We start from the raw sequence: 26,054 nt of genomic DNA, 5'->3' as shown, positions 1-26,054 counted from the left end.
TGGTGGTGGTGCCAGCATCTCTTCTCTGCCAGTTCGCTTCCTGGCTAGAGTCATGCCCAAAATGTCCCTAGTGGTAAGGGCAGTTTCTCCCCTCTGGCTGCGTCTGTCTGCGGTGTGGCAACGCCTGCTACCTCCGCCGGAGTGGCCAGCTTACGCTAGGGCCTAGTGTCTGAGCTCTGGAAGTCTGCTGCCAAACGTCTAAGACTGACAGTGTTTGGGTGCTTTGCCCTGGGGTGAAACAGGTGAGTGGGTCGCCAATTGCCCACTCATTCGCCTTTCCCAATTCTGCTGCTGCTGCTGCTGCTGGTGGTGGTGCCAGTGTCTCTTCGATGCCAGTTCGCTTCCTGGCTAGTGTCATGAATCAAATGTCCCTAATGGTAAGGGCAGTTTCTCCCCCCTGGCTGCCTCTGTCTGCGGTGTGGCAACGCCTGCTACCTCCGCCGGAGTGGCCAGCTTACGCTAGGGCCTAGTGTCTGAGCTCTGGAAGTCTGCTGCCAAACGTCTAAGACTGACAGTGTTTGGGTGCTTTGCCCTGGGGTGAAACAGGTGAGTGGGTCGCCAATTGCCCACTCATTCGCCTTTCCCAATTCTGCTGCTGCTGCTGCTGCTGGTGGTGGTGCCAGTGTCTCTTCGATGCCAGTTCGCTTCCTGGCTAGTGTCATGAATCAAATGTCCCTAATGGTAAGGGCAGTTTCTCCCCCCTGGCTGCCTCTGTCTGCGGTGTGGCAACGCCTGCTACCTCCGCCGGAGTGGCCAGCTTACGCTAGGGCCTAGTGTCTGAGCTCTGGAAGTCTGCTGCCAAACGTCTAAGACTGACAGTGTTTGGGTGCTTTGCCCTGGGGTGAAACAGGTGAGTGGGTCGCCAATTGCCCACTCATTCGCCTTTCCCAATTCTGCTGCTGCTGCTGCTGCTGGTGGTGGTGCCAGTGTCTCTTCGATGCCAGTTCGCTTCCTGGCTAGTGTCATGAATCAAATGTCCCTAATGGTAAGGGCAGTTTCTCCCCCCTGGCTGCCTCTGTCTGCGGTGTGGCAACGCCTGCTACCTCCGCCGGAGTGGCCAGCTTACGCTAGGGCCTAGTGTCTGAGCTCTGGAAGTCTGCTGCCAAACGTCTAAGACTGACAGTGTTTGGGTGCTTTGCCCTGGGGTGAAACAGGTGAGTGGGTCGCCAATTGCCCACTCATTCGCCTTTCCCAATTCTGCTGCTGCTGCTGCTGCTGGTGGTGGTGCCAGTGTCTCTTCGATGCCAGTTCGCTTCCTGGCTAGTGTCATGAATCAAATGTCCCTAATGGTAAGGGCAGTTTCTCCCCCCTGGCTGCCTCTGTCTGCGGTGTGGCAACGCCTGCTACCTCCGCCGGAGTGGCCAGCTTACGCTAGGGCCTAGTGTCTGAGCTCTGGAAGTCTGCTGCCAAACGTCTAAGACTGACAGTGTTTGGGTGCTTTGCCCTGGGGTGAAACAGGTGAGTGGGTCGCCAATTGCCCACTCATTCGCCTTTCCAATTTTTCAATGCTGCTGGTGGTGGTGGTGGTGGTGGTGGTGCCAGCATCTCTTCTCTGCCAGTTCGCTTCCTGGCTAGAGTCATGCCCAAAATGTCCCTAATTGTAAGGGCAGTTTCTCCCCCCTGGCTGCCTCTGTCTGCGGTGTGGCAACGCCTGCTACCTCCGCCGGAGTGGCCAGCTTACGCTAGGGCCTTGTGTCTGAGCTCTGGAAGTCTGCTGCCAAACGTCTAAGACTGACAGTGTTTGGGTGCTTTGCCCTGGGGTGAAACAGGTGAGTGGGTCGCCAATTGCCCACTCATTCGCCTTTCCCAATTCTGCTGCTGCTGCTGGTGGTGGTGCCAGTGTCTCTTCTCTGCCAGTTCGCTTCCTGGCTAGTGTCATGAATCAAATGTCCCTAATGGTAAGGGCAGTTTCTCCCCCCTGGCTGCCTCTGTCTGCGGTGTGGCAACGCCTGCTACCTCCGCCGGAGTGGCCAGCTTACGCTAGGGCCTTGTGTCTGAGCTCTGGAAGTCTGCTGCCAAACGTTTAAGACTGACAGTGTTTGGGTGCTTTGCCCTGGGGTGAAACAGGTGAGTGGGTCGCCAATTGCCCACTCATTCGCCTTTTCAGTTTTCAATGCTGCTGCTGGTGGTGGTGCCAGCATCTCTTCTCTGCCAGTTCGCTTCCTGGCTAGAGTCATGCCCAAAATGTCCCTAATGGTAAGGGCAGTTTCTCCCCCCTGGCTGCCTCTGTTTGCGGTGTGGCAACGCCTGCTACCTCCGCCGGAGTGGCCAGCTTACGCTAGGGCCTTGTGTCTGAGCTCTGGAAGTCTGCTGCCAAACGCCTAAGACTGACAGTGTTTGGGTGCTTTGCCCTGGGGTGAAACAGGTGAGTGGGTCGCCAATTGCCCACTCATTCGCCTTTCCCATTTTTCAATGCTGCTGCTGGTGGTGGTGCCAGCATCTCTTCTCTGCCAGTTCGCTTCCTGGCTAGAGTCATGCCCAAAATGTCCCTAATGGTAAGGGCAGTTTCTCCCCCCTGGCTGCCTCTGTTTGCGGTGTGGCAACGCCTGCTACCTCCGCCGGAGTGGCCAGCTTACGCTAGGGCCTTGTGTCTGAGCTCTGGAAGTCTGCTGCCAAACGTCTAAGACTGACAGTGTTTGGGTGCTTTGCCCTGGGGTGAAACAGGTGAGCGGGTCGCCAATTGCCCACTCATTTGCCTTTCCCATTTCCTTTTCCATTTCATTATTTTCCTTCTGATACACAACCAACCAAACATAACACACACAATAACACATATAACACATATAACACACAGTGACATCACACATAACACACATACACACACACTTACAATGCACAAAACACAAGGACCTTTTCCTTGTTATTTGCCCTGGCCTTCACTCACTAATAGCATTACATTAACACTATAACTCACACTTCACCCTATAACATTTTTCCATCCACATACCTGCCAACAGACCCAACTTTTTCAGGGACAGTCCTGCTTTTTTCCAGTCCTGTCCCATCTAATTTAGCTAAACTAGGTATGCAAAATGCAAATACACATAGGTAGGTATAGCTCGGTAGGTAACGCTACTATAAACATTTAATAAATATAATCAAGTACTAAATAATAAATCTAACTTTAAAATACATTTAAATAAACCCCTATTTTTTTTTTAAAAAAAACATTAAAATTAAATTATTATTATTTAGACATAATCCATCTTTAACCAAACCAGTGCACTGCTACTAATCTTAAACATAACCGTACATTAACCCTAAGCTATTTTTTAGTTCTTGTCCAACATTTTTCCATCAGCATACCTGCCAACACACCCAAGATTTTGGTGGACAGTCCTGCTATTTTCCAGTCCTGTCCAATAAGTAAGTTGGGTTGTTGCAAAGTATGCCATTGTAAATAGGTAGCAAATGTTAGGCATGTAAAGTGGTCCAAAATCAATTTAAAAATGTAAAATATTCCCTATTCTTTTATTAAACATCTATGGACAGTACACCTCGGTATGTGTGTGCAACTCTATTGGTCGTTTCGGCAGGGGGCTCGCCTGCCATCAACGAATGAAGTGCATTCTGCAGTTCTGCAATTCACTCGTTGATGCCAGACCAGCCCCCTGCCGAAACGACCAATAGAGCTGCACACACGTACCTTCACGGCAGCTGCTGCTGCTGTGATGTGTTATTAACCCCGTATTAACCCCTGCTAGGCAACCAGGAAGAAAACGAAGATTAAACGAGCACGAAGAATGTCCGCGAATATTCGCCCGAAGAGAAGACAGGAACGGGCGAATATTCGCGGAATACGAAGATTTTTTTTTCCCCGAAGACGAGCACGAAGACGAACACGAAGAGCCCCCTGGTGCCCAAGTCTAATAATTATACATTGTTGTTACTTTGCACACATGTCAGTGGACCCGGGAGCCAGTAGTTTGCCGGTGGATTAATTACCCCTTGGGTGCTGGAGTTTCTAGCCTGAAATGTTGTGGTAGCAGCCCAGCTCATCACACCGCATCTTTGGAAAATATAAAAAAACTACAAGATAGATAAAGCACTTACCTGATGTAGAAGCTGCATATTCCTTATGAATAGTCTGGTTCTTGCCACTGATTGGCTTCTTCCAGCAGCCAATCAGTGACAGAAAACCACTCCAATTGAACTGGCAGTAGGTATAACACGAGCAAGAAAAAGTGGTTGGCTGAACATATCTCCTGCTAATATGGCATTACACCAGCTAAGAGATTGTTGCAGTCACAAGAGGGTGCATTCATCAGATAATAAAACTCTTCTAAGAGAAATTGTAAATAAACAGATAAAATAAATAGCTAAGTGACATCTAACAAGACATTACATTTTCAATCTCCTCTGTATGTATTTATCATTTTATTCATCTGTCTATCTGTTAGTATATAGTGTGAATCACATTTGCCTTTTGGGTTACAGGACATTTTCCAAGACAGAAGATGTCACATTCAATAATATTGCAATACCATTAACACAATGACCGTAAACCAATTTATCTGCCTTTTACCTAATTGTCTTGAGCCTGAACATCCTGTTACGGAAATGAACATATGACCGATGTATGGCTGTATGACTTTTTTAAGAACCATTATCTTTACTTTATGTTTTTAGGTAATTACACCTTCAAAGATGGGATGGGATTGTTCTCCCAGATGGCAGGGAAACGTCTACGATGTTCCTCCTACTCGACCTCAGGGGGTAAGTACCCACTAAAAGGATTTCAGTCATTTCAGCTCCCACACTCTCCTGTATTGTCAAACTAGGAATTTGGATAATATGCACTTTATTATATGATAGCTGCATTAGTTTCTTAAAATTTCCATCTTGTTATTTTTTTAAGTGCATGGGGAAATACCACAGACGAGGACAGCTGTAGCACAGTACTCAGAGTACATTAAAATGCATTATTCTTTAGGGGGATGTCAGGGACATTATTTAAACTACCTCTAACTCATCAAAATATAAAAATTTTATGCTGTTTTTCTAGTAAAGAAGAAATACATTCATTTAATGTATTAATTAATTTAGGCTCCTCAAAACAAATACTGGTCTTTTGCTGTTGGAAAAGTTTCCCTCTCATCTATTGTACTTGCCATAAAGAATAAGGCCTAAAGGCAAGGTTATGTCAGTACTACTCGTACTAAATATCAGCCAAAGACCCTTATACAAAGGTGTACATAATAAATACTCCTAAAATAAACTGTTTTATTTCAGGTCTATGATGTTCCACCAGCTATGAAAAGCATAAATCATTCAAGTCCAGCCAGGGACCTTATAGAACAAGGAATTTATGATGTTCCTTCTTCACATGGGGTACGTGTATGCGTGTATGACTTCAATCTCTGAAGCGTATATTTTATGTATGCAGATTTTTTTTTATCATTATTGTATAATAAAAACCCTTGGACTTTCCAAACATAATTCAAACTTTGTATTTTCAGGTCTACAATACCTTATCACCAACAGTGGATAAGATATACGACTCTCCATCTCCGTTAAACCAGAGGGCTGAACCAACCTATGACACTCTTCCCCCAACCTCCAAAGTTATATGTCAGGAGCAGTGCAAGAAGTTAAATGGTGTTTGTCCAACACAAACTGAGCCTGCATCAATAAAACCTAGACTATATGATTTTCCACGAAACCAGCAAACTCAACATTCAGAGGACTATGACTTTCCCCGAGGAGTTCAGTTCTGTGGAGACAATGAATGTTTTACGTCAGACGAACAGGAAGGTGTGTATGATTTTCCACCTCGGGTACATCAGGACAGTAAAGCACTGCACGAAGTAACAGATGGAGTAAATAGATTGTCTTTCTCCAGCACTGGAAGCACCAGAAGCAACATGTCCACCTCTTCTACAACATCCAAGGAGTCCTCTGTAACATCATCCCCATCGCAAGACAAAAGGCTTCTTCTGGATCCAGACACAGCCATAGAAATGTTGTTGAGACTGCAGCAAATGGTGGAAAGTTCTGTCAACAGACTAACAGCCTTTGTCAATACAGAATGGCGTTCCTACACATACATGGAAAGATACATAAATGAAATCCATGCTGCCGTGGACAGAGTAGAGCAATCTCTGGCTGAATACCTCCAGTTTGCAAAAGGAGCCACAAGTAATGCATCCTGTCTTCCAGAACCTGGTCTTTACAATAAAATGAAAAGGGAATTGCAGAGACTGGGAGATTCCCGCCAGATCCTCACACAGACCATCCAGGAACTTAGCAACTGCAACTGGTCATTGAACATCCTCACTCTTAATAAGGCAAACAACAAGTGTGACAGCCTTGAAAGGTTTGTCATGGTAGCTAGGACAACTGTAGATGATGCTAAACAGCTAACAACTTCAATCAGTGTTAATGCTGATATTTTGTTTAAGCAAGTGGCAGACAACTTACATAAAAAGAAGTCATCGGAGACAATAAGTAGTGTTCCGGAATATATATTCAATGTGTCTAAGACACCAGTATTACAGGAAGATAATATGCAAAGTCCAGTCCAGCCCCTGCCACATTTGATGAAAGAGCAGCACAAGAGCCGCGATGGATCATCGAGAAGTTGGATGGATGACTACGACTATGTTCACTTACAGGTAACTAACTAATCTGAGAGGGAAAATTCCTTAAAAATGAAATGCTACAAATCTGTTTTTAATACAGAAGCAGGCAGACAGCTAATATTTGCCTAATGGCTGGGGCAATAACATTAATTGCAAAGAGAAATTTTTGGCTACCTGTCAGTTGAATGAGCCCTGACAGAAGAGTGATATATATCTGATTGTGGAGGATATTAGTGTTTCTGTTATATTCAACTCAACTTCTCCAGTTTGCTCAAGTTGTCCTGAGTTGATGCCCATTGATATTAAGAAAGACCCGATTCAGGAACTTGGGCAAACTCGACAGACACATGATGCTGGTGTTACAGCCACTCAAGGAAGTTTCCAATGGTATTTTGGTTTGAGCTTCAAACATTTGAAACTTTGGTTTCATTGTTTCATTTTGTTATGAACCCCAATAGAAAACCCTTCAGAAAATCTATTTAACTTTTACTGTTTTCATTGATAGTTAATGCTAATTCTCTAAAGCTTTATTGAAATAGAAAACCTTGAAGCAGTAAATCAAAACGATTCCCCCTATTTTTTTCAGGGAAAAGAAGAGTTTGAACGCCAACAAAAGGAACTTTTAGAAAAAGAGAATATAATTAAACATGGCAAACAACAGCTGGAGAACCATCAGGTAAGCACAGTTCCCTTTTGCCTTTTTCACTACTAGTTTTAGGTATGATAATGAAAATGAGCTGAACCTTTTCTTTTTTTAATCTGTGTTTCAGCTGAGTCAGTTTCAGCAGCTGGAGAAAGAGATTACCGCGCCAGTGGAAAATGATATCTCAAAGTGGAAATCACCACACAGCATCCCAGCCGAAAGTAGCTCTCTGGCACCTGAAGATAAACAACTGCTTTCTTTTTACTCGGAGCAGTGTGAGACACTCTTCATATCACTCCTGAATGCAATCGACGCCTTTTTTAACTGCATGAGCACAGCTCAGCCACCAAGGATTTTTGTTGCTCACAGCAAATTTGTAATTTTAAGTGCTCACAAACTTGTGTTTATTGGGGACACGCTGTCTAGGCACGTTGTGACGCAGGATATTAGTAACAGACTAATGAATTCCAGCAGCCAGCTGTGCGAACTGCTTAAGAACATTGTCATGGCTACCAAAATGGCCGCCTTGAACTATCCCAGCTCTGGATCATTACAAGAAATGGTGGACCGTGTGACAGAACTGTCTAACCAGGCACAACATTTTAAACTTTCATTGGCCCAGATGGCTTCATTGTGATGAATGATATTGGTACTCATACCTATGTACATTTCTTGTGAATAACTTACTAGAAATACATTTTATTCTATATATATATAAATATATAGTTATATATATTGTTATATTTTTGTAGATTTTTTTTATGATTTAAGTAAAAAAAAGTGTTTTGTTAAGATGTGTTTTTAACACATTATTTAGTTACTGCCATAAAATATGCGTTGTCTGCCACATAATATTTCCCATTGTCATCCCTTACATTGAGCATGTAATATTTTGTGTAAAGAGATTAAATGAAAGCTATACAAGCAATGCAATCTATGCTTAATGCTTTTTTCCCTTCACACTTCCTTGGGAATTTGAAAAACTATGGGGACTGATTATGGAAAACAAGGTAAACAATAAAATGACATGAATGGTTCTGAATCAGTTTCTGCCTGAAGCAATCTACTGATCTTCAAGGGCAACCATCCTGTGGGTAACATTTACTGTGCTTTTGAAATATTAAGTATTCAAGTGCCACTTTCAAACCAAAAAGTTAAAAAAAAAGTCTAAGATTTAATTATGAGAGATATTAAAATCACATAAGTCATATTTTGATATTAAATGCACATTTTGCATGGATTCCAGTGGATTTTACATTTGCTGGGAATTAGACCATACCAGGGAGCATACCTAAACAGCTTGTGGGCACCACTTATGCCCCAAACAGCTTGTGAGTACCATCCAACCCCCAAACAGTTGGTCTGTGTCATCATTGCAGTCAAACAGCTTGTCTGTGTCATCATTGCCGTCAAACAGCTTGTCTGCCATCATTGCCCTCAAACAGCTTGTCTGTGCCATCATTGCCCCCAATCTGCTTGTCTGGGGAGGACAGAGTGGCATATCTGGGGGTATAAGGCATATAAGGTATATAAGGCATATGTGGGGGAGGCAGCGTGGCAAGCCTGGGCTCAAATGTGCACAACTGGGGGGGGTCAGGTTGGAAAAAAAAGGAAGAAATGCATTTTTATCAGTTTTTTTTATTCTACTGTTTTTAACATCCTGTTTATTAAATTATTTTAAATAAATGAAAAATTTACATAAATTTTTTTATCCGATTAATCGAAAAAATAATCGGCCAACTAATCAATTATGGAAATAATCGTTAGTTGCACCCCTAGAATATATACACACACAAATAAATGCGTAACGCTACTAAAATAACTAAAGTGAACAATGTGCAAAATGATTTGCTAGACTATCTGCAAAACTGTGAAAAACATTTGTTAATCAATAATTGATTTAATAATTGAAAATTCTAATTACCCTTTAATGGAAAAGTAAAAAAAAAATATAGGTCAAAATATACAAATATGTTTGGCATATCAATAGGTAGGAATGCCTCATAAACAAGCAGCATAATAGTTTTGGAGATGTGCCAGTATTGTGGTGTACTGTCATATAGTCAGTAACATCCCTTGCAGTAAGCTTCTTTTAGAAGCCATAAAATCAATAGTGATGTCAATGTTTAGCTCCATCATGGTGGCTTTCTCTACTGACATTAGCATAAAGGCCTCCAAATGTAATTGGCAAAGGAAACTTTAAAATGTGTTCAAGATTTAAGACGGCTGGCTGCTTTGAGTCTGTTGGGAAAGCATTGGCAAATGGCCCTGAAGAAGTGCCGGCCCTACCATGGCTCCATTGGACCCAAGCGGCAATTATTGTGAGGCAGCACTGGCAGGGGCAGGGGCCAAGGCAGGTGAACTGCGCTATCAGAGCAGCAACAACGCTGCAGTTTGCACCTGCTGCTGATCAAATGGCAACCAAATGGAAACATATCAACTGAATAAAATGTGCAAACCCTGGATTGCAGGTACAGATCAAATGAGAACTACATGGAAAGATATAGATAAACTGCTTAACATGTGAAAACCATACATTGCTAGTATAGATCAAATGAGAACCACATGGAAACATTGAGATCAACTAAATAACACATGGAAACCCTTCATTGCAGGTGCAGATCCCATGAGAATCATAGACTAATGGAAAGGTCTTTGACATTTTTTTATAAATATCCTAAAAAGAATGTATGCATGTGTAAGTGTATTAGACATGAGCTAATGAGCCAATAATTTTTCGGTTTGTTTTTGGCTCATTCCTTTTCAGACAACAAATTCCATTTCCTCCATTTCGGAGCTTTTTTAATTTGGAAGCTTAATTCCTTGACCAACGCCTACATTCACTATCACTCACTCTCTCATACTCTCACATACCCAAAGATAACCTTTTGTGATCTTCTGCAAAAATGGCGGAGCTTCCAGTGACATTCTCTCCCCGACCATCCAATCGTTCACAGGAAGGTCATGTGCGCAGATATGTAGTTGAAAAAAGAAGTCGAAAGGCAGAAAAGGGAAGAACAAGCAGATGAAGAACAAGCATATGTTAGAAAAAAAGTGGAGCTGCTGTACATGGAAGTAGTCAGCAAAGAAGGTATGGAGACATTCAGAGAGCATGAGAGAGCGAGTGAATGGAAGTGTGCAAATCAACGAAATATGCACATTTTGTTACATTGGCAATTCGTAAGAATTGGAATAGACAAGCCTAAAGTGTACGGTGTTACAGTTGGTGTGTATGTGTGTATGTACGTAAGCATGTGTATGGTTTTAGTGTACATGATTTTGTGTGCATGTATGTGCAATTGAATGGTGTTGGAGTGGTTCTGTGTGTAAGGTGTTAGAATGTGTGTGAATGTATGTATGTATGTGTGTGTGAGATATAAGAGAGTGTGAGTGAGTGGGTGTTCATATGTAAAAGTTTAGAAATGCCCCTGACATCTTCACACCCATGCACATCATTATTCATATAATTAATGTCCCTATTCATACCTCCCACCATCATTATCACCCCATATTGACCAAAATTCATGTGTGTTGTAATCCCCTCAACTCCCTGTCCCCAGTCTGCCTGTGTGTCTGTGGTCTTGCTCTGCATGTCTGTCAGTCAGTGTTGCACAGATATGGAGATGTCACATCTGGTGCAGCACTGACTTGCAGACACGCAGTGGATAGGAGATCTGTGCCTCGCATCAGATATTACACAACCGTCACAGACATCTCTTAGGCTGTACATATAATCGGGTGGCCAGACTCAGGACCAGCCCTAGGTGAAGCGGCCTACCAGGAATACCTATTGGCCAGTCTGGCCCTGGCGATTAGACTCCCCAGTGTGCCTTTGCTCAATGGATTGGTTGCAGGGAGATCTCCATTTACACTATGGGGGTCTATGCCAAGCTGTATGAGCAAAGGATTCTGCACATCTTTAAGATGTGGTATATCAGGATTTCCCATGTCATATTCAGGAACTCAGCAGTCAGGATGGTGGCTGCAGAGGAAGTGGCTGGGGGCTCAGTGAATGTGAAGTTGGTATCACACCCCAGTCTACTATGCCCACAGGGCTAGTCTTAGCACCAGGTATCCTAGGCAACTGCTTAGGGTGCCTGAATCAGTGGGGTGTTAGGCAGGGGCATATTATTCCTAGGGAGACAGGTCTGAAGTGGTGGTAGCCCCTGAGTGGGGTAAAATACCCGTGCTTCTCTAGCTTCCCCTTGTGCAAAACAATAATGCTATGTAAAATGGAAAACAAAACCATAAGCAGGGGGCCATGAAGAGTATGTATTGTATGCCTTGGGTGTCCCTTGATCTATGAACGGCCCTGCTATGAAGCCCATTGCACATCAGTGTATAACCGTTTATTCTGCCTCACTTAACAAAGCTGTGAGATATGGGTTCCTGAGACCAACTGCTAAGTCTGTATTGACCAGTACTCACACAATGAAAGTTCAGCAGACAGTGTCAACTCAGCAAAACTGACATGTAGAAGAGGGTCAGTAAAGTTTTAATCTTCAGGCTGACAATCCTTGAAAACATGTACAGATATGCAGGTGAAAAGACAGTAGTTCTTGCTAACAAATCACATAAAAATGGCTGCTACCAGACAGTATAGTTAACAGCACAGAATCTGCCGGAAAGGGGAGGGGTTAGCTGAATACAACCTGACTAAGGGAGCCCAGCAGGGACAAATAACATACTAGCCAGTAGCAAACAGCATATAAATCAAAATACAAAATAAACCATGAGACATGACACTCCCCGCATGAAATCTTTAGATTTCAAAATTATCTGAAACACAATAACTATTAAAGTCCACAAGTGAAAGAAATGTTGCAATGGGGAATGCAGAGTGGAAGAACATATAATAATACAATTATAAACAGAATAAACATGAAGTTGAGCCGAAAGTCTCAAAGGTCATGTATCGATGATGTGAGCCATAGTCCAAGATGACAGGATTCAGAACTCTAACAAGTGGAACCGATCTTCAGGCTAGGGAAGCCGCACTAGGCCAAAACTTCCACCAACCCATGTTATACTCCAGTGAGGATAGAATGTTCCAAGAATGCTCTTGAGTGACACAGCTGGCAGTTCATAAACGCGTTCCGCCGAGCTGTGACCTGAGTAATAGACTGTTAAGTGGTTTCTTCCCTTGGCAGAAGAAGTACCAGTTCGGTGATTGGCCGGAAGAAACGGCGTTCAGCACCTCCTTTAGTCACCTTGACTTCTACCTTGCGGTTTCTTCCATCACCACTGGGCATGACCTGAGTGATAATACCCATTGGCCATTCGTTGCGATGAATCTCATTCTCCTTCAAAAGGACAAGGTCACCTACCTGAAGGTCAGGTTTAGACGTCTGCCATTTGTGACGGCTCTGAAGCATGTGTAAGTATTCGTTTCTCCAATGACGCCAAAATACATTAGACAGATGTTGTACCTGCTGCCATTGGCGTCTGAAAATATTGCTACAATCAAAGTTCCCAGGAGGAATTGGAGCAGTCCCGACCTTTTGGGTGAGTAGTGTAGCTGGGGTCAGAATTATAGGGGCATCAGATCCATACTTCTTTTCTCTTCTTTGAGCTGTCTTACTCAATCCGACAATAGCCACCACAGGAGAAGGGCTGCGACCATCTGGCAAAATGTGTGTTTTGAAGGAAGAGATCTTGGTGGGTATCTTCATTTTGCCTGTACAGATATTGCCTATGATAACCCAACCTAGATCAAGGCGTTGGGCGAATGGAGCATCATGTGGTCCATTAATTTGTTGCCGTACCTTGTGTACTGGGAGAATGTCTCTGCCCAGGAGAAGTAGGATATCTGTGTTCTTGTCGAAGGCTGGCAACTCTTTAGCTATAGCCCTAAGATGAGGATGGTGAAGAGCAGCTTCCGGTGTGGGAATCTCTTCTTTATTGGATGGGATCTGGTTGCACTCGACGAGTGTAGGTAAGGGGAACTCCAGATCACCCTTGAGAGAAGATAATACGAGTCCACTGGCTCTTCTTCCAGAGACCTCTGTAATACCGCTGCATGTACCCAAAGTGTAAGGGTAGGTGTCTCCCTTTAAGCTGAAATAATCAAAGATTTCCGATCTTGCAAGGGACCGATTGCTCTGATCATCTAGGATGGCATACGCTTTAAGAGACCTTTCTGGGTGACCTTTTGGATATATTTTAACTAAACATATTCTAGCACAGGACTTGTCACAAAGGTCTTGTCCGCAGATTTCTGTGCAGGAAGAAGACACTAAGGTTGCTACTTGGTCTGTAGTCTCCCCGCCGTACCTTGACACAGGAGGGGAGTCTGCAGAAGTTGCAGGGATGTACTGAGATGGATGTAGCGCCTGCACGTGATCCTCACAATTGCACTCTGTGCACTTGATGGGGGTTTTGCAGTCTTTGGCAAAATGTTCAGTAGAAGCACAACACCTGAAACACACCCCATATGTCTTTAGGAGCTCCTTGCGCTCTTGGAGAGGTTTCTTTCTAAAGCCAATGCACTTTTTGAGGGGATGAGGTTTCTTATGAATAGGACATAGGCGGTTAGGATTCTCAATCTTTTTACCTTGACTGTTCTCGTCAGGAGTTGATGTAGGAGGTGGAAGGACATTAGTCTTTTTCACCGATAGTGGACCCCTGTAGTTTCTAAGATTAGAGTGCGGTCTGTCGTAGGCCTGAGGGGGGATGCCAAGGGCATTGAGCTCATTGTAGGAGAAACTAGGGTCATTCTTAGTTTCTGCAATATTCTTGACAAACTCACAGAAGTAAGAGAATGGGGGAAAGGAGACTTTATTCTCTCTTTTATACTTTGACCCAAGCGTTACCCATTTTTCCTGAATATTGTATGGCAGCTTGGAAACTATAGGGTTTACTCCACGAGCAGTGTCTAGATAGCTGAGGCCAGGGAGGTAAACGTCTGCTTTGGCCAGCTGGAGCTCTAAGAGAAGGTCACTGAGTTCCAGGAATTTCTGATTGTCCTTACCGGATATTTTTGGAAAATTCTGCAGTCGTTTAAACAAAGCATCCTCTATGGCTTCAGGGCTACCAAAACTTTGTTCTAGTCTTTGCCAAGCAGCGATGAGGCCGGCTGCGGGGTTATCAATGTGGACAGCCCTGAGTCTCTTGACACGCTCTGTAGACTGTGGGCCAAGCCACCTGATCAGCAGGTCAAGCTCCTCAGCAGGAGTAATGCCAAGGCCACTAATTGTAGTTCGGAAGGTGCTTTTCCAGCTTCTGTAATTTTCAGGCTGGTCATCGAACTTGGAAAGGCTAGTTTTGGTGAGTTCGTGGCGAACCATATACTTTGCTAACTCTGACATCTCGAAGTTTGGGCAGGGAATAGCAGGTTGAAAGGTGTTGATCATGTTGTCTGTGGTATTCTGGTTGAGCAACTTAGGGTAGTATGGGGTCGCATAGGTATTTATCCCTGGTGGCGGTTTATAGTCTGTAGACCTGGTCAGGGATACATTTGGAGCAGTATTGTTGCCAGCGATTTGGCGCACTGCAGGAGAGTAGATTCGCATCTGGGGTTTTATGTGTTGAGCTTGCTGATGCATTATGGTGTGTGAAGAAAGGTCAGGGCAGTTAGTGGTTAGTGCATTGTACAGACCTTGGGCGCAGGGGTCTGCCAAAGAGTCGGTGCCGTGTTGCTTTGGAGGAATATCTCTACTGTCAGGAACATTTGAGGCAATGAGGAGATCACTATTTTGGTTTAGTACATAGTCATTGGTGCGCTTAAGGGGATCCTCGGTATCCAAGTCACTTAAGCTGGCACTGTCTCCCTCACTCCCGTTGGCAGCTTGTTCTAGAACTCTTAGTGTTGCCATGGCTGTGGCGTGCTCACATTGTTTCTCTAGAGCTACCATTTCTATTTTAGCCTTCCTTTGCGCAAAGGCTGCCTGTATCTTAGTAGCCTCTGCTTTAGCACGGGCTTGGATAAGCTGCTGGTTGAGTGTTGAACTCTTTGAACATTGCGAGGATTTTGACCTTGAGAAGTTTGAGCGCTTTGAATGCTTGCTAGATGCCGAAGTGTGAGAAGCAATCTCTTGGAGTTGAGCAATTCTCTCTTTGGCTTTTACATTGGTTTCATGTACTAAATTGTCTCTTTCTGAATTAAGGCATTGGAAATGTTCTATTTCCTTTAAAGCATCTTCTGAATTAATCTTCTGTAAATTAGAGACATAAATTTGGCTGTGAGCAAGATATTGTGAATGTGCTGTAGAGAGCTGTCCTAGAGCTTCCTCTAGTAATGACACATCAGAAGCGGTCTGTGTGATAGTGGTGGTACAACTCATCACCTGTTCCCAAAGACATTCCATGTGTTGCAATGTTTCACAGTTTATGTCTTTAAGTGCCTCAATGATCTTCCAGGTAGGCCTTATGCTGCGTTTGCTTCTAGCTGAATTGACATCTATGATTTCCTCATTTGAGGCATGTTGCTTTTCCTGTGATGATAGTGAGCTACTTCTTTCTGCCATGTTTCACACAGATGAGGTAGCTGGCTGTCTAACAGGCTTATGAGGCAGAGGTATTACTTATCTACACAGGTCCAGTACAATAGGGCTGCTAAGATGTGTTGCTAGCAGTTGTAACTGTCTTTTCACTATTCTGCCTCACTTAACAAAGCTGTGAGATATGGGTTCCTGAGACCAACTGCTAAGTCTGTATTGACCAGTACTCACACAATGAAAGTTCAGCAGACAGTGTCAACTCAGCAAAACTGACATGTAGAAGAGGGTCAGTAAAGTTTTAATCTTCAGGCTGACAATCCTTGAAAACATGTACAGATATGCAGGTGAAAAGACAGTAGTTCTTGCTAACAAATCACATAAAAATGGCTGCTACCAGACAGTATAGTTAACAGCACAGAATCTGCCGGAAAGGGGAGGGGTTAGCTGAATACAACCTGACTAAGGGAGCCCAGCAGGGACAAATAACATACTAGCCAGTAGCAAACAGCATATAAATCAAAATACAAAATAAACCATGAGACATGACACCGTTGGTACTGTAAAAGTAAAATCATAATAATGTCATTGTGATTAAAGAAAGATTTAAGATTTCAGAAATTAAGTTACACCCATTCCCACACCTAGAAATGAAAAAAACAATTTATCATTTAATGTTTTCTTGAGGGGGGGGGAATCACCATTTACTGTAGTGTATTGCCACCTTGTGGACCTTGCCATGGTTTGCAGTCCATGAATGTAGGCAGTAAAGGTTTTTACGTTGGATTTACATCCACATACAATCCATTCTCATTCATGGTATTGAGAAACTCATGATATGAGGAATTAACATTAAAGGCAACACAAGATACTTTGTGGGGTCCTGGTAATATGGGGATCCTGCTATAGGAGCACACAATGCAAAATCCTATAAAATCTGTTTAGAAACACCTAAAAAAAAATTGGGATTTAGTCACATTGTGTGACGAGTCCTATCTATCTTGCGTATCAGAATTTGGATGAGTTTTATCTTATCCTTCAATGGCTATTTTCTTACCATGAAACCGAGGCATTGTTACTACTTTTAAAACCACAAACATTCTACTGCAATTTATAGCCCTCAGTGGAAGAAAAGATTCATTTATTGGCTGAGGCAACTTCAGTCATGTTAGAAAATGGAGGGTCTGGCGTTTGTAAGGGTTCAATTACTCAACTACGCACATACTTATTCTTGCGCAATCTCTACCGGAGTCACTGTATATGTATTAACTTACCCTGTATGGTGCTCGTTGCAGACATCCTAAAGGAGGCCGAACCAATTCGGACCTGCCTGATGGAAAAATTTGGATTGGATTGGATTTGGTCCAAATTGCCCCCTTGCTGATTGGTCATATCCACCCATTTGTAAGTGTGAGCTACAAGCTATTGAGGGATGTAAGTAACCACTAATTACTGGTTTCCTTTATGTGGTTTTTTAAATTTTTGTAGGTTTGTACTGGGAATGTTGTTGGCCCTGTGTATGTGAACGTTGTCACGCTGGCACTGTATCACTAGCTTAGCAAGTCTGCTAAGCTAGTTGTTGATGTTGTTGATGTTGGAGCTTAGCAAGTCTGCCCTGAGGTTTTGTTGATACCCATCACATCTCACCTGTAGTGTCAGAACAGATGCCCTGTTTGTAGATTATAGTTTTTTGTGTTTCTGCGGTAGAAAATGTTACTTTTCAGGTCGAATGGTCAGATGTTCTGTATATCGACATCTGGGCAAAGTGGCTTTTCAATGTTTATTGTAGTGCCCTGGGAAATTTGAGCATAGATAGTATTGTGGAAGCTTCTGTGCCCTGGGCTCCTGGAAGGAGTTCTGTTTTGGGGAGGTGGGCACAGAGTGCAACGTTTCCCCAATTACCAGAGACTCTAAAGACTGTTGAGCTCGAACACAGATTTGGGCTACCTGCATTTTGGGAGGGGGTTTACGTGTGGTGTTTTACTCCCCATCGGGCCAGGATTTATAGAACAGAGACCTCTATGGCCAGTTTTGCATGGAGATTTGATATCCAGCCATGTATCATGTTTATTCTATATGCCTGTATTTCCACAGCTTGCAAAGTACCAATCTCTAGTTATAGCCCTCTTTGGACACCACTAATGATCATGTGTGGAAGGGGTGCTTGCTCAGACATCAGACAGGTGCTTCATTAAAGGGGCTCTCCAGTGTCCCATACATCCCAAATTATGACGAAGGAAGATTACTTTGTAAGTACTTTATATGCATGCTTTAACCTGTAGGAGAAAAATGCTTTACTTTAGGAGAAGCTGCATTGATATCAATGGGCATGTGTGCAAGGGGTTTTATTAGGCCCAATGAAACTCTTGCACAAGCCAACTGCAGAGCAGGCCGGTGGTGAGTACAGTGCAAGCAGACATGTTCAGCTGCAAACCAAGGAGCTAACAGGGGTGGGAAAATAGCAAATGATATGGGATAGGTTTCTACAGAAAGCATTTGCAAGGAGAACAAAACAATAACATAAAGGGGGCACTCAGCTTATTACATTACACTCAGCTCATACACATTGTATATATGATGGCTGAAGTCTCCCTTTAATGGTGCAATTTCTTCCCCCCTACTGGGGATTTTAAGGTCAATTCCTTTTACCCTCATAGTGATATTGGGACCTTTATAGTACTGTGTCAAGGGAGGCCCAACATCTTTCAACAGGAGTGACTGGCTTATAGCAGCCAGAAAAAAAGTCACAAAACTCAGGGCAAAACCTACACAATATAGACAAAAGTACTGGGACACCTGACCATTACAGCCAAAAGGGACTTTTATGACATTGCATTATAAATCCATAGACACTATAAAATCGCCCCCCCCTCGCAGCTATAACATCTTCCCCTCTTATGGGAAGGCTTTCCATCAGATGTTGGAGTCTTTATGAGGGAATGTTTGCCCATTAAACCAGTGGAGCATTTAGTTGCAGAAGAGGACATACCAAGATATTTTGGACAATGCTTTTGGGGAAGGCCCTTTTCTATTCCAGCATGACTGTGCCCAGTGCACAAAGCAAGGTCCATAAAGACATGGCTGGATGAGTTTGGTGTGGAAGACCTTGGCTGGCCCACACAGAGCCCTGACCTCAACCCCATCGAACACCTTTGGAACGAACTGGAACAATTTGCGAGCAAGTGCTTGACCTCGCAAATGCTCTATTGCATGAATGGGCACATACTTCCCACAGAAACACCTTGTGGAAAGCCTTCCCAGAAGAGTGGAAGTGGTTCTAGCTAAAAATGGGGGGACCAACTGCATATTAAATGTCTATGTACTTAGAATGCAATGTAATAGTCCCTGTTGGTGTAATGGTCAAGTGTCCAAATACTTTTGTCCATCTATGTGCTTTGAGGCAAGTACTTTTTTTTTTTTTTAGCATGAAGTACGGAATGTAAATTAAAGCACTTTATTATGCATTCATTATTAGTGTATAGACCTAGATTTCATTCCAGGCCTCACAAAAGTGGAATTAGATGACCACACCTTTTAGTCTGTGAAAGGAATAGATGTTACAAAACTAAAAATTGATGTGTGCGAACAAACCACACACAACACATATAAGTATTCACTGTATAGTTTTGGTATGTACTTACCTGCCCAATAACTGTAAGGTACCAAAAACCTTTACTATAAAATAAGTCTTTAACCAGAAAGTTGGACCCCTTGAATACTTCCGTAGAGCAGCATTTTTCCCATTGAAGAAAATAATGATAAATGGGATGTGTGCTTCAAAATATTATTTATTTATGTTGCAGACTTGGAGCTGTCACGGAGCTGTTTCCATGCACAGTGCCGCAGCGGTTGGGTATTACCTTTCCATTACAATTTCTTATGCCAGATAAGAATACCAGTAGGTTGAGGCGAGGGTGAAAACAAAAAAGTATACAAAGGATTATTTTTCTACATTTAAAAAAAAATTCACAATATCGAGACAAAAAAAGCCTCCAATTCTTAATCCTAAAAGACAAATGGTTCAAAATAAGCACATAAACCATAAAGGGTAAACATACAAAGGGAAAAAAAAACAAACAAAAAAAAAAAAAAACATTGTACTACAAAATACAAAATAATATTTCACAATCAAAACAAAATTTCACAACAAAATTTACATCTGAATGTATTTATTCAAATTGGACGGTTCATTTAAAAAAAAAAAAAGAGGCACAAAAAAGACCCACAGGTTAAAGATGCTAGCTTATACGGAGATACTGATATTTCAATAGTACTTAATGCCTTGAAAATTATTTAAAATTAACACATAAGGCAAATCTGTTGTACACTAAAAGTAGATATTGAAAGCCTCAACTTAACGTTATTGCAGATGAATATAAAACCCTCACATTCCACCAAAAAATTTAGTTCATACACTTACAGCTACAGCTTCTCATCTTCCTAAAAGAATGAGAAAAACCCTCATACTTTAAAAACTATATCCCGACCCTTATTGCATGTGACATAATATCAACAAATGAAAAAAATGACACCCAAAAAATAAGTAAAGCACTACTTAAACAAAAACAAAAAAAAAAACACAGTCCCTTGTTTTCATTGTGGGAAATCTAAATATTGGTTAAAAACATTTTTGATCAGTTTAGTTACAACAAGCTGTTCATGAGGTGTAAACTATTAAACAATTTGCTAAACAAACTATGCCCACATAGGATAGTGGAGCATGTAAACTGCTGGGCCACCAACCTTGGGGCACAAAAAGCCTTAAGAGTTTTGCCGTTATGTCGTGACTACTTTAAAGCTTCATAGCATTTACCTAGATTTAAAGTTGTCACGGAGCAGGCAAACTAAATGACTGGATGGGGGTTACATATTCACTTAAAAAGCATTGCACATCTACTGCTAGAACTTCTTTTAACTACTGGAACCAGACCGGGTGGTTCCTGGACATACAAGAACAGCATAGCAAAGTTAACACGTCAATAGTTAACAATAGGTTCCTTTGTTTTTAGTAGCTTAAACAGGTCATGGTTTTTGCGTAAAAACATTTAAAATCAGTGCACTGTATTAAGATACTTGTTCATTGTAAGTTAAGTAACTTTTAAAATCAAGTATGCTTACAAGGCTTGTCATAGTTCATGAAGCAACTCGTTCTACCTTACTCCAGTAACCGTCAAGTTCAACAACTTGCTCTGAATTCTGTCAGTTGAGGGAAATGTGCTTGGTATACGGGCAACAAAATCTGGTTAATTTACGCTAACCAGGCATTAAAAAAAAAAAAGAGAATTAATGCCCCATTTTATTTTTGGTAGGTAAGAGTGAATCAATACTTGGTGGCTTTGCTGCTCCAGTAGCATTGCAGGTTCAGTGAAATAAACCTGGTGGGACAGAGCAGTGCATGCTCTCCTGGCAGCTAGGCCACCAAAAATGAAGTAACCAAGCACTACATAGCTTTTCTTTAAGAAAACCCATAAAGCAGCATGGAATTATTTCAATATAAATTCCATAACATACACAGGTGCTCTAATATACATTTAAATATACTGTCTGACTTGAAAGGAGAGAATAGAGAGTGCCGGGCTAGGGGATTGGAGGGCCTTGAGCTGGAAACTGTTTCCCGTCTCCTCGTAGGTCAATGATATCGCACACTTGGAAGCAGCCGATAGTCTTCAATTCCATAAATCCTTGTTAATTCAGCCCTGAAAACTGAGTAACAGTTTACATGAAAAAAAAAAAAAACTAAGTAACAGTTTCCCTAGACACTAGAAGATTACGTAATTTAAATGCAGGAAACCAAACAAAAAAAAAAGAAATAAAAGCATATAAAGGTTAGGGGCCATTTAACCACCTCTTTGCATACACTTTACTTTGTGACATCCAGCTGGTGTCCTGACAAGTCCATTTTGGAGTGAAGTCCATGAAGATTTCCAGAGAAATATTTCCTCTAACTGAACTAAGGAGATATTCCAATTGACAAACACCCATCATCAATGCTCAGGGTCAGTAAAAAGTGATATATATATCAATATATATGTGAATATACTTTTGTACACTTAACAATTCAATGTAATTTCGCATTGGAAACGTACATGATTAAGTGTTTAGATTCAAGAAACACAGTCTTTCTTCTTGCATACGGGGTGGTAAGTCAAAGGTATAGAAGGCAAGGCCAGAAAACCTATGGTCTAAGAACTGACATTGTGGAGGCTGGAACATGATTACATCTAGCAGAAACCCAGAGTTGTAGAGCAAGCATGGTGGTTTTACAGGCAATCTAGTGGGACAGTCCCAACCTTTCTAAAAGCAGGTAAGGGAATGTTTAAACTGCTTAAATTCAATCTTTTGATGTCTACCAGAGGTTTTTTTTCCATGTTCCATTGATATGTCATGCGATGAGCACTTTTTCTGCATTGATGAAGCAGCAAATGGATTTTAAGTCCGATATAAGCAGTGACATGGGAGATTTATGTATCCATTGCATGCCACATTTTCACAAGGCTGGTATTTCCATCAGTATAGTGTTAATTCATACAGTGCAGATGCTAAAATTATGATGTCAGAGAAGCCCACTGATAATTCCTGTAGTGCAATGTGTTTTATTTTTTTAAGTTGCCTCTTCAGGGGGAACTCTTCTTTGTCTTGCAGACTTAGGTCTTGATCTCTGTGGAGTTGGCGGAGCTTCTTGCTCTGAAGGTGTTTCCGTGGACTCCCCTTCTCCATGCAGAGACCCGGTGTCGCAGACAAGTTCTCTGAGGAACTTGAACTTGGAAAGAAAGAGGTGCCATACCACGTACCATCCTGCAAAGAGCATGATCACAATTAAATGGAAATAAAGATAGCCTTAAAGTAAAATTTTCACAAAGCACCACCATAAGTCACCACCATGAACAGGGGACTAGAACACAGCAAATAACTCAATGAGTAACTCAAACAGCACACTTATAAATGATACTGAGACGAGTCAACGAGACACCGAGCTCTACTTTCGATAAAACAGTTCAAACATCTACTTGTGATTTATATATAAATCACATTAAAAAAAACTAGACAGTGACCCAAGTATTTGTGTGGTAAAATCAGATCTTCAGGTCAATGATAAAGCCTACTGGTAGAAAGCTAGATTATACAAGACATAGCAGTGTATTGTTGATGGAAGGAAAAAAAATGTACTCACCGCACAGCATAAATAGCAGGACACAGATCAGCGTGGCCACAAAGACCAGGAACGTTAAGCCCACACTTTGCCACATTTTACTATTTTCTGAAGAAAAATAAAGTGTTACGATGGAATTTAATACGCTTTTTTTTTTAAAAAAGGACCTTTATACCCACAGTTTCCCAGTTTGGTTATATATTCACAATATATTTCAACAGTAAACAATATATGTTTGGTTCATAGGTTAACAATCCTAACCCTTTGTGTAAGAACGAAAGGAAGCATTCCTAGAAAACAACTGTGAACGCACGCTTTTTTGTGCTTCTGTTACCTAGGTCATGCTGACCTGGGGTCTTGCTGTCTCAAGTGACGGGGCGGACTTATTTGCACACATAGAACACCATAGAGATGCATCATACTGTTATAACTTATGAGTCATCACTATGTTTCTCTATGGTTGGTTTTCTCTCCAGGGCTAGCAAGACTCCCAGTTCTCCATTGTTGGTAGACCAATGCAAGGTTTCTACTAGAGCCCTGCGCAGGACTGTTTTCTTAACCCCCCCCCGCAAAATTTCTGACCATTACTGCTCACTCCTGCAACATATGTGTCCAATCCCGCCCGCTCCCTCAAACAACATTCACAAACATTCATTCACTCATTCATTCCCTCAATCACACATACTCATTCATACAAACTCCCCCACCCTGTTACCTGAACTGCAGATTTCCCGTGCACTCCTGCAAGGCTGCCTTCGCGTTGGTCACACACAGCGTCTCTTCTCTTGTCCCGCCGGAACGGAGCAGAGTAATGTGATGTAAATTCACGTGACTCCGATGGGTTTCTGGGCGGAACAAGAGAAGAGACAAGGTGTGCGAGCTCCCGTCTGCAACACCCGAAAAACCACCCGCAAGTTTTTCTTCTTTTTCCTACACACTTTTATTGTTTTTACTTTCCACCATCCCTTTCTTATACCCTGCTTGCCGCCCCATCTGCGGAGCCGGCCATTGTCAGCTATATCTCTGGTAACTTTTCCTGCTCAAACACCACACTTCGACTTTTACAGGAATATTAACTTTCATTAGTTAGAGTGTCCATCTAAGCGATTAACAATGCGCCATTCCATTGTTTACCACAGGCAGTATGATAAGAAGATTGGCTGATATGCATCTGTCCAAGGTTATTTTCAAAACTTTTTTTTATTCTGCTAATGGTAATTAAAAAAGGAGTACCCCCTTTAACCCCTTTGCGACGCAGAACACATTATTGCAACTAGCAGTCCCCTACAGAATTCTGCGCATTTACAGTAGTGCCACCAGTTTAAGTGAGTAGAAGTTGGGAGGTATGGAACTGGAGGCTGTTGTCTTACACCTCAGAGATCTATGACCAACAAGACAAAGTCAACTGATCTACCTAAAGATGTGTAAATATTTAACTCAATAATCATAATAATCTTAAACATGCAAAATACTGAAGAGAGTTTCTTGACATTAGGTGGTAAAAGTACCGGTAATCTGTTTTTCTCTCCAATTCTTTCAGAAAGATTGGGTAAAAGATAACTCCCAATTCTGCAGCGAGGCCGAGGGTGAGATACCTTTATAGAACGTAACCTCCAATATTCCCGGTGTCCAAACCGAGGCCCCTTATTTTGCGGTCATTGGAGGTGTTGAGGGTCTGAGGCAAGACTCATGTATTTCTTTCTTTTGAGGATGCTGATATGCTCCATACTTTAAGGATTTGCATATTTAGACGTATACACTCTCAGCTCAAAACTGTGTTTTTTATACGAGAAAAAAAGGAAGGTCGGTAAACTTGTCAGGAAATCTGTTTCAGTGCGTTGCCTGGAATGGGTTACACTCAGAACACATGATCGCACAGACGTAATAAGTAGACAGGAGCCTGGGAATAAAAGGCAAAGCAGTTGGACTGCTCACTTCCTCATTTAGCGTTTACAGGTTGCCGAGCAACCAGAAAGCAAAAAAATGTCCTTAAACGCCTGGGAGGTAGTTGTACAGGAAAAACAAACAACAACTATAGTTAGAGGTGGCGATTACTAAGGTAGGTGGAGGTACAAATCAACCTAATAAACTACACTTCCTCCCGAACACCTGAACTCGTACATACCCTTCCAAGCCAAACAGCTTCTTTCAAGTGAAGATTTCATGTACTCACGTACAGCCAAAAACAACATGCACGTCCAGATGACAATTAGCAACACAGAGTTTGTGTTTAACCCATTGTGATCACAAAGATTACACATGACAGACAAGAGGGGTTAACTGATATAGATGAGAGAGCTGAATTACCAAAGGGTAATCAAGAACCAGTATTCATCTAATGCCCAACCTATACTTTGACAGGTAGAAGGTTGTTTGTTTGTGTGTGTGTGTGTGTATATATATATATATATATATATATATTTATATATATATAAAATCTGCTTTTAAATACTTATAAGTAATATGGAATGTGATGCCATTTAAATGATCACAGATTTCCTGTGTTATTTCAGCATACAGTATAGTACTATACTGTGTACAATGTACTGTATACTGCTGTGTTGCCTATATTATGAAGGAACTGCCTTGCCTGTGTGTGCGGCGTGTGACCCTTAGATGACAGCTGTCTCCTGCCGGAGAACTGAGCCCACATTGTTTACTAGCGGCCGAACATTCAAGCTCTGAATCACAGAGCTGGAGAAAGGCTGCCTTAATCGAGTGACATCTTCCGCACTCTAGAGCACCAAAACACTTGGCATTTAGAGCTGTCATGCAATATTAGCATACCCGACACAGCGACAGATACACTGACACAGGCGCTTATGTGCAGCTTCGGCTTGTCCTTAGCTGCCCATATGGGTGTATGACGGATATATATGATTCGCTGGAGCGGAGCGCACACTTACACCAGTGACGTGGGTTTCTCACTCCTGCGTCCCGGTTTGTTACCTGCACTCCTCCAGCACCCGGTTCTTGTAGACAAAGCAATGGAACCTTGCCTCAGGGCCGATCATCGCACGGTCACCGCAAAACTCCTCCCAGAACGTGCGGATTGGTCCGATCCAAAACTGAGGATAATCACAACTGCCTATTCGTCATATCGCTCTGACGCACGGCGCGATACCACGCCTCCTTATCGGTTTTGGTCTCTTACTGGGCGGGGCTACGAGCACTGCGGCATCTGCACTCTTCATAGGAGCTTCTGCAAAGTGCAAGCTCAGCTAGAATCCACTAGTTGGCGCTGT

The 26,054-nt window shown here is 42.4% G+C and overlaps 2 protein-coding genes across 4 annotated transcripts in view; one reads left to right on the top strand and one right to left on the bottom strand.

Moving 5' to 3' along the window:
* The window catches only part of NEDD9 (neural precursor cell expressed, developmentally down-regulated 9), a 55,301-nt gene extending 47,149 nt beyond the window's left edge, over window positions 1-8,152 (top strand). For both annotated transcript variants that reach the window (XM_053468461.1, XM_053468460.1), the window contains exons 3-7: window positions 4,630-4,716; window positions 5,233-5,331; window positions 5,460-6,614; window positions 7,168-7,257; window positions 7,352-8,152. In XM_053468461.1, the coding sequence (XP_053324436.1) occupies window positions 4,630-4,716; window positions 5,233-5,331; window positions 5,460-6,614; window positions 7,168-7,257; window positions 7,352-7,861 (1,941 nt within the window). In that variant the 3' untranslated portion in view covers window positions 7,862-8,152. The remainder of the gene's footprint in view (window positions 1-4,629; window positions 4,717-5,232; window positions 5,332-5,459; window positions 6,615-7,167; window positions 7,258-7,351) is intronic.
* A 14,098-nt stretch (window positions 8,153-22,250) lies between these two features.
* Window positions 22,251-25,851, bottom strand: SMIM13 (small integral membrane protein 13). 2 transcript variants are annotated; one of them, XM_053468464.1, is made up of 3 exons: window positions 25,716-25,851; window positions 22,831-22,917; window positions 22,251-22,454 (listed from the first exon to the last, which is right to left on the bottom strand). In XM_053468464.1, the coding sequence occupies exons 2-3, from the start codon at window positions 22,904-22,906 to the stop codon at window positions 22,261-22,263; spliced, it is 270 nt and encodes an 89-aa protein (XP_053324439.1). In that variant the 5' UTR covers window positions 22,907-22,917; window positions 25,716-25,851; the 3' UTR covers window positions 22,251-22,260. The 2 variants fall into 2 exon arrangements, with proteins under 2 accessions (XP_053324439.1, XP_053324440.1); XM_053468465.1 differs by having other exon boundaries at window positions 25,759-25,847.
* Window positions 25,852-26,054: the final 203 nt, after the last annotated feature.

This window comes from Spea bombifrons, chromosome 5 (genome assembly GCF_027358695.1).
Source record: "Spea bombifrons isolate aSpeBom1 chromosome 5, aSpeBom1.2.pri, whole genome shotgun sequence".
Classification (NCBI taxonomy): Eukaryota; Metazoa; Chordata; class Amphibia; order Anura; family Pelobatidae; genus Spea; species Spea bombifrons.
This window is presented reverse-complemented; position numbering and strand designations above follow the sequence as displayed.